Below are 8,757 nucleotides of genomic sequence, written 5' to 3'. Positions count from 1 at the left end.
CACAATGAGTAGAATCTGCCTTATGTGAACCGCCTACTGCTACCTATTATTTCAGTTATAGTCTGGATATGATTTTGTAATTTCCTTTCACCTATCTGAGCAGCTCATGACATACGTTTGGTCTTGAGCATATTGTCAAAATATGAAGCTCAGCATCAGCTATTCATATTAGTTGAGCTGTCAAACTTGATGTTTATGCTATGAATTTGCACTCACTCTAACAATTTGGCTTATGTTGAGATATTTGCGACAATTTAGATGGTCACTCTTTCCACCTAATCTCCTTGCCGAGGCTCCGAACCTGCTCTCTCAAGCAACTTCCACCCTTGGAATTAGCTGGAGTAGGCGAGCAAAATGTGCACCAAACGACACAGAATGCGTGATATCAATCGTATGTAGTAAAGTGTGCTGCTTATAATCAATCTCAATGTTGTTCTCACTACAAGTATTTTGCAGTTGCAAGTGTAATTAGAAAGTCAATTGAAGGCAGAACCAAAAACGCCGCCACAAGGTATTTCTTCTCCAACTGGAAAATGCGCATCCTCAGTTGAAGTGTCTTCAAATGGGGGCTGCAATAACAATACCACACCTCAAGAGGCTACCCCAACTCGCTGCACTTGTCTACTAGAGATGGCGTTGTTTCAATACTTAAAGAATCTATGTTAAGTGAATGGTAGATGAATGATATTTTATTTTTTCAGAAAACTCTCTTCCAGTGAATGGTAGATGAATGTATTTTGTTTGCATATTATTATAATATTTAGATCTTGCTTTATCAATGTTAAATACAAATTCTAGAAATTAATTTTGTTTTTAATTAGATTTAAAATTGAAAATTAAAAGAAATTATTTTATTATACGATCACAAATTATAAAAGTTCGTTGCAAAATTCGTCCCATGCCTGGTTGTTGCAAAATTCATGGCTAAACAAATTTCGTTGTCAAATTTATTCCTGAATAATTTTCATGGCCAAAAAAAAAATTTGTCGAATCAAATTTAGTGACGAAAAGTTGATTTCGTCGCTAATTTTGCCACAAAAAATTTGGCAAAATTTGTCGCTAATTGACTTTTGTGACGAATTTTGCCACGAAAAAAAATTCGTGGCTAATCTGGCGTCGCAAAATTTAGCGACGAAATTTTGAAATTTCGTCGCTAAATTTTGCAACGAAAATATATTTCGTCGCTAAAGTCATCACTAAAATTTAGCGACGAAAAACACTTTTTGTCGCTAAATTTAGCGACGAAAAACACTTTTCGTCACTAAATTTAGCGACGAAACACACTTTTCGTCACTAAATTTTAGCAATGACTTTAGCGACGAAATATATTTTTGTCGCAAAATTTAGCGACGAAATTTCAAAATTTCGTCGCTAAATTTTGCGACGCCTGATTAACCACAAACTTTGCCGAATTTTTCGTGGCAAAATTCGTCACTAAATTCTCATTTTTTTGTAGTGCCGGATTGGACTAGCCCATAACTGGCGGTTCCTATAGGGATTGGTCCGGTTTCCTATTTCAATTTACTGGAACTAGTGAGTATCGGTTCAATTCCCTATTCTAGGCATGGAACCGCCCACCTGCCCACTTTCAATGAAAGTGAGTCTTTCTTGCCCTCTTTTTGCTATTTATCCTACAATCCTACTTGCATTTGGCAATCCTCAAAATAAAACACACATCAAGATGCTACCATTTACCCTACAGTTTTTCTCTCCCTCCTCATGGGTGTCTCCGTCGAGATTAACGTGTGAAAATGATAAGGAAAAGACGGAACCAAATGTCCAAATAGGAGCATTCACCCTAGAATCATAGTATCATTCGTGTTTGATAAGCAAGTCATGCTCATTTCTTTATTATTCTTACCTTTTCCATTGCAAATAAGTACCCACACAGAAACTAGGTTCAATATGATATTAATTGATGAATGCAATTTTATAGGGATTGGGGACCAGTTCCATGGACGAACCCAGGACCAGCTCCCGGTTTCAATTTTTTCGAATTAGTGGAAGATTCCCGATTCCACGATGGGAACTGCCCATCCGGACCATGCTCACCTCAAAATGATAAGCAAGAGACGGAACCAAATGTCCAAATAGGAGCATTCATCCTAAAACCATAGTATCATCCGGACCGATTCTTCAAGAGAATGTCTTTCTTGGAGGATTTGATGTACACATCGTTCAGCTTATCATCGCTGCCATAGAGATTGCCTATACTGCCCACAATCCCGGTGTTCCTGAGGAGCCTGATCACCGTTCCCACCGGCAATGCAAGGATGTGGAAGAGGAAGTCGACAAAATCTTTGCCAGCTCCAGCAAAGAGAATCCTTTTGTTGCTCGTCAACCAGAATCCTCGAGCGCACTCTGCCTGTCGCCATTTTCTTGTTTGGTCGATTGTACTTAGGGGAGGAAAAACTCAGGCAATGCAAAAGATTCAGACTCGTGTTAACACTTTGGTGAGTTGACGTTGATGTATCATCGCATTCGTTGTGCAGCTATTAATAGCGCAAAAGAAACCTTGGGGATGATGAAATAGTGAAGAGTCTGGTTTGTGGGAAACATCACACGCAGTCTTCAGCGAGAAGAGAACAATAGAAAAGTGGATATGCTGTTGTTCCTTTAGTGACATTATTCTATTCATCCATCATTAGCCGAATTTCCATCTAGTCATAAAAGAAAAATTAGTCTAAACTTCTCTACACAAATTATGATGCTTGAACAGTTCGAATTATGAAACACACGGGCCTTGAAGTGTCCCAAGCTTGGCCTCTCTCTGGACCATTTTCTCTCGTTCTGCACTGTTTTGAAACAACCTCGCACGCACAAGAAATTGGATTGTGACAGCGGGGATCAAGGCACACGAGCAGAGGTAGAAGTGCGAACGCCGACCTACTAAACCAGTCAAAGGACCAAGAGGTCAAGGTCCCCTCCTCCAAACAAGTCCCCTTGACGTCGCCAACCCGGAGCTCGGCTTCCTTTCTAGAGTTGTAGGTCCTGGCGAGGACGCCATTCGCATCGACCAAGCGTCCCTGCACGATGAGCCACCGGGGGATTCCGGCATTGCGAGGATTGCGATGGCGAGCAGGACCAAAGAGATTACTCCCCCACATAGCAAGAGACGCCACCCTTTGAATCTAATCTTGGAGAAGGAATAATTGCAGCCGTAGCTTACAACTATGCCCACATTGACGACCATCTGAACCACCAAAACATAAATAGAATACAGTTCAACATGAAAAATGATAAAAAAAATTTATAACATATAAAAAATTGGAAAAGATGATAAAAATTAGCAAAGAGAGAGAAAAAAAAAAAAGAAAATGATGAATTACCTCGGGGAGAGAGGTGAACAAGCCACGAAAAATTGTGTTCACCAATGTCGGCATTGGCATCGTTTTCGGCTACAGATGCAGTTATTTCTTCTCCAAGATCAAATTCAATGGTTGGCGTCTCATGCTATGCAAGGGAGCAATCTCCTTGGTCCTACTCGCCGTTGTGATCCTTGCCATGCCAGAGTCCCCCCAGTGTCTCGTCATGCGGGGATGCCTAGCTAATGCGAACGGCGTCCTCGCCAGGACCTACAACTCCAGGAAGGAAGCCGAGCTTTGGTTTGGCAACATTGAGGAGCCTTATCAAGATGTACATCACTGTTCTCACTTGATTACTACGACGTGGTAGGGACGATAGCCCGTTTTTTAGAATGCACGGTTTAAAGCGTGATTGGATATATTGGAAAGTTGCATAAGATGAGCGAATTCGGTGATTTGGTGAGAGCTTTAGATTGGGAAAATCTGAAAGTGATAAAAACTATTTAAAACCAAAAAAAAATTAAGAAAAAAGGTGGTTGAAAACAAGGATCGGATTTCAGTATTTTCGATTAAAAAAAAAAGAAACAAGGAACGGATTAAGACGCACACACCCAGTCCAGCGAGCCCGCCACAACGAGATTCCTGGAACGCCTCCCGTAGCGAGTCTTCAGCTACTTAGTTTGGCTCTAAAACCTATGTTGGACATTTTGATTTCTGACATTAACAAGTTTTCGTTCAATTAATGAAATTTCAGTATTTTCGATCAAAAACAAAACAAGGAACGGATGAAGACACTCACACCGTGTCCAACGGGCCCGCCACAACGAGATTCCTGCAATCCCCCCCGCAGCGAGTCTTCAACTACTTAGGGTGCGCATGATAACAATTTCATTTCTCTATTTTTCTGTTTTTTGTTCTGGGGAACACGTTTGGAATAGAAACCCGTTTGGTAGCGTAATCTTATTTTTTTTTATCCCCAGGATGAATCTTTGATCCAAAAATAGATTTGGAAAGAAATCAGAAGTACAAAAAAGTTAATTTTTTATTTTTGGAACAAAAAATAGAAATAAGTTCGGGCCATCCAAAATTTAGGGCATCGCTTGTTAGGCTTCTTCTTCTTCTAAAATGCAACGCTGAAGCATTTTTCTCTCTACCCAACAAAAGTGTGAGCAGGCCTCCATCTCAGATCCCCGTCGCCACCAACTACAACTTGCTCTCGGTCTCTCTCTTTCGTTCTTCCCGTCGGCTCGCTGTGGTCTCCCTCCTTTGTTCTTCCCATCGGCTTGCTCTCGGTCTCTCTTTCGAAGGTAAACAACCTCTTCAATCCTCTGTGTTTCGTGTGGAAACCGTTGATTTCGGTTTGATTTGCCTTAAATCAGGTCTTTCTTTTTCTAGGTTTGTTTTTTGTTCAGGAATGAAGTGGAGTGCAAAATCAATCTTAGGGATTCTGAAGCACTGTACAGATATTTCGTTCGCCTGATGAGCTAATTCTGGTTCATTCTTTTCCGTGCTTTAAATAATCTTAGCTTGAGAAGAAAAGAAAGCAGCAGGTACTTGATTGTTGTGGTTTCAATTTGCTGCAGCGACAATGTTATCGGTATTGTTCCTATATCATTTGCTGAGGTTTGCAAAATTGTGTTTTATTTACAAGCAGTCCCTGTATAATTTTCTGCAGAACACACAATTCACATGTGAAGAATGGCCTCAGGAACTAAACGATACGGGGACTACTTGTACATGAGTTAATTTGTGAATTTGTCTTGTTCCCTAAGTTGGATATTAATGAGTGAATTATGGTGAAGAATTGTTTGAAGTTTAGGCCACATTGACACTGCTTGTACATGAGTTAGTTCGTGTAGTTCGTATTGTTTCTCGTCCTACGATGTGTGTGCATGTATTAATTTGTGAGCTCCTGAGTTGGATATTTGAGTTAAACATACACCTACTTCAAGCATATTTTTTCGCATGTTTCTCTTGTAATTTGCTGGTGCTAATATAAATTAGATTTTGATATAATTTGGTGATGCTTTATGGTCATTTAATTGCCTTTGATGTTACTGTAATTACATATGTAATCAAGACAAGATGAATAAGAACTTTGCCGATATGGAGATCCAGAGTACCCGTTTGGACCTACACAAGATGAGGTTATAGGCGATACATCGACCGAGGGAACCGAGATGAACATGCTTAGGAAAATTTTTGCCAATAAAACGGCAAGGGATCATAATATGCCGGAGATTCCATGAAATTGTGTTCTCGACTTTTGTAATGTATTTCCACTATTTATATTTGAGGTTTTCCTAGCTTGGCTTTGGTAATGTGATGTTGTACTTGAGGATTTCCTTTGTTTCCTCTGTTTGAGAACCTGTGTTAGACAAATGAGACTATGTTTTGTAGAAGTGATCATTTCTGGTGGTATTCAGTTTGTTTATATAAAAGCGGACTTTTCTTTGTAGTTTCCATGGTTTAGTATAATGCCAGCATTCTCGTCTTGCCATTTTGATCTTCACAAGGTACTTTTCAGCAAGAAACCTTGAGCATATGTCGACATCTAGCAAACATGTGTATCTGCGACGGATGTGGTGATGCCGCCGCATCTAAACATTCACTGCCTTATGCCAGGAAATGGCTTGGGCTTTCTGCTCCTGTTTTATTGTACCGAGTCGTGATATAACAACAAACAACTGTATTTTATTCGAGGCTTTGAGCAATGAAAAACAATGATGAAAATGTCTCTCTTCCCTTCACTTCTACAGCGAGTGTAGCACAAGCTCTTGTGATCTAGAGAAGTGATCATTTCTTTCTTTCTTTTTGTTTTCATATCACCATTACTTCTATTTGTATTTAAGGAGAACAAATGAGGAAACAAAATTTTGGAACTAGAATTTTTTTTTTTTTTTTTTTTGCACTATTATCAAACAAATTTATGTTCCAGGAAAAAAAAAATTATGCTCTTATCAAGTGAATTTATGTTCTAGGAACAGAAAGTTTGTGTTGTTATCAAATACATATCTCATCTCAGAAACTCGTCCCGGGAATAGAAATAGAAAAATCTATTTCCGGACAACAATAGAGCCAGAGAAGAGAATGGTTGCCATGCGCGCCCTTAGTTTGGTCATCCTGATGATTTGAAAATGCAAGTCTCCCGCAACGAGTCCTCAACTACTTAGGCTTTAGGTGGTCGCATCTTTGGTTGTGTTAATTGAATTTTCTTTTAGATCGGGCTCATTTGTTTAGGGAGATATTTTCTTTGAATTTTTCACACAAACCCGAATTTTATAGATAAAAATAAATGAAAAGAAACTATGTAGAAAAAAATAAAAAAGATAATAATCTCATTGCATTGATATTAGATTTGCATTTAAAGATTAGTTCATATACATGTTTTTCCTCTTTTGTACAATTTCAATAGTAATGAATTCCTTTTTGGAGATCAGAATTAGAATTAAACTTTGGATTCTATTTGATTTTAGCTCACGGGCTCATTTGTTTAGGGAGATATTTTCTTTGAAATTTTCAACCAAAAACATTAATTCATCAATATGTCAAAAGTGACATTAAACCGACTTACAAAAAGAAAAGGACCGCCAGAAATAGTTTGCTTTTTAGGGTTAACTTCATAACAAAAAGTTATTATTGTTAATATTGTTCATTTTTCGTGCTAATGCAGGTTCATGTGATAATCATTCAATCACTTCAACGTGCCCTAATTGGAAATGTCACACGTGGACGTGAAAGGACATGTGGCATTTTTTCATTGATCGAGCTACACGTCAACCTCATCTTTAGAGTTTCATGGAGCACCGCCACATTAAGATCAAATCAAATGTGTCCAGGGTTGCATCGAGTGTAATGAACCGCCACGGTGCTACGGTCAAACTCGATTCGACACAAAACTCGACATGCTCATAAATTATACTAAACTCAACATACTCGAGTTTCTCCAACTCAGAAAAAAAAAAATCGTGCCCCACTGCTCATAAGTCAGGGACACGGTTGACGTAACCTCGGTCACAAAATCAGAACAGATCCGTTCACATACTTTCTAAATTCAGAGGACATACAGCGAGAGAAAATGAAATTCTATAGCATCCACTTCAACGATCTGTCTCACTTCTCCCCGAGGAAGACGTTAGTGAGAACCTTCTTGGAGTGAAATGAAGCCCTCAACAACTTCATGCCCTTCAAAGTTACAAAACAAATAATTAAAAAGAATGGTTAATCTCTAAATGATTGTAACAAAAAAAAAATTAGATTAACAAATATTTGCGAGAATATTTTGGAGGTAGAGAGCAAGTATCATTTTTCCACACAAACTGTTGAGTTAGGAAGTTTGAGCTACTAAAACCTTAACGTATCCGAGTAGCGAGGACTGGCATGGGCTTACCTCATCCATTCCAAAGCTGATCACCTTCTCCTCAAGATGCCCAATCTCCTTCACGTTGAACTGGTTCAGCATAGTAATGCTCGAAATAGTCGACATCGGCTTGACCGCCAGATCGTCCATCACCATGTACGTCGCCACCCCTTGCACAAAACCGCCCTTACCGTCTGACTCAGCTGCTGATGCCGCAGCAGCCGTCAGTTTACCAGCCGGCGATTGGACAAGAATGAATGTGTTGTTCATGGAATGATCGCACTGAGGACATTTTGCGGAAGGGTCCTCAGCGACATAGTCTGGATGGTAAGGGCACCTGTAGTAGGTTTTCGGAGTTGAGTCTAAGGACGATGTCCAAGGCGATAGAAATGGGATTGCCGAGAGAAAGGCGGGTGCTTTGGGTTTCAACGGGACGTCTTTCTTGGAAGACGTGATGTCCACCTCGTTCAGTTTCTCGATACTGCCGTAGAGATTGCCTACACTGCCCGCCATCCCGGTTTGGGCAAGGAGCCGGACCACCGTCCCGACCGGCAGCGCGGGGATGTGCAAGAGGAAGTCGACAAAATCTTTGCTTGCTTCAGCAAAGAGCACCGTTCGGTTGCTCTTGTCGACCAGAAGCTTCAAGCTTACTTTGCCTGACGCCATGTTTTCGTTTTTGGTCGATTGTGCTTAGTGGGGAAAAAACGCAGGGGCAATGCAGGTATATATAGCGCAAAAAAGAAGAAACCTTGGATGATGAAACAGTGAAGAGTCTGGTTTACGGGGAAACATCACACGCAGTCTCTTCATCGAGGAGAGGAGCTCATTTCCCATGCATTAATGATAACCACCACGCATCTTCCCGACGATAATTCATTTTGATTTTGAGATGAAGCGAACGATTCAACTTCCATCGAAATGACCTACTTTATACACTGCAGAAGACCTCCTATGATCAGGGTGAATGCCTTGAAGAGCAAACGCCAACGCTTCTACAGAAAGCACCCCAGGAAGAAATATTGCAACGGTGGAGGGAGAGCAACCCGGCACAAACGACAATTTCTTTTCCAAACCCGCTTGCTAATTATCCAC

At 40.2% G+C, this 8,757-nt stretch overlaps 1 protein-coding gene across 1 annotated transcript; it reads right to left on the bottom strand.

Moving 5' to 3' along the window:
* Positions 1–7,418: 7,418 nt before the first annotated feature.
* Positions 7,419–8,331, bottom strand: LOC115730895. Its single transcript, XM_030661514.2, has 2 exons — positions 7,696–8,331; positions 7,419–7,490 (listed from the first exon to the last, which is right to left on the bottom strand). Exons 1-2 carry the CDS (start codon positions 8,329–8,331, stop codon positions 7,419–7,421), a joined length of 708 nt encoding a protein of 235 aa, XP_030517374.2.
* Positions 8,332–8,757: the final 426 nt, after the last annotated feature.

This window comes from Rhodamnia argentea, chromosome 8, assembly GCF_020921035.1.
Source record: "Rhodamnia argentea isolate NSW1041297 chromosome 8, ASM2092103v1, whole genome shotgun sequence".
In the NCBI taxonomy this organism is placed as follows: domain Eukaryota; kingdom Viridiplantae; phylum Streptophyta; class Magnoliopsida; order Myrtales; family Myrtaceae; genus Rhodamnia; species Rhodamnia argentea.
The sequence above is the reverse complement of the archived record's forward strand: the minus strand, read 5'-3'. Positions and strand labels throughout refer to the sequence as shown.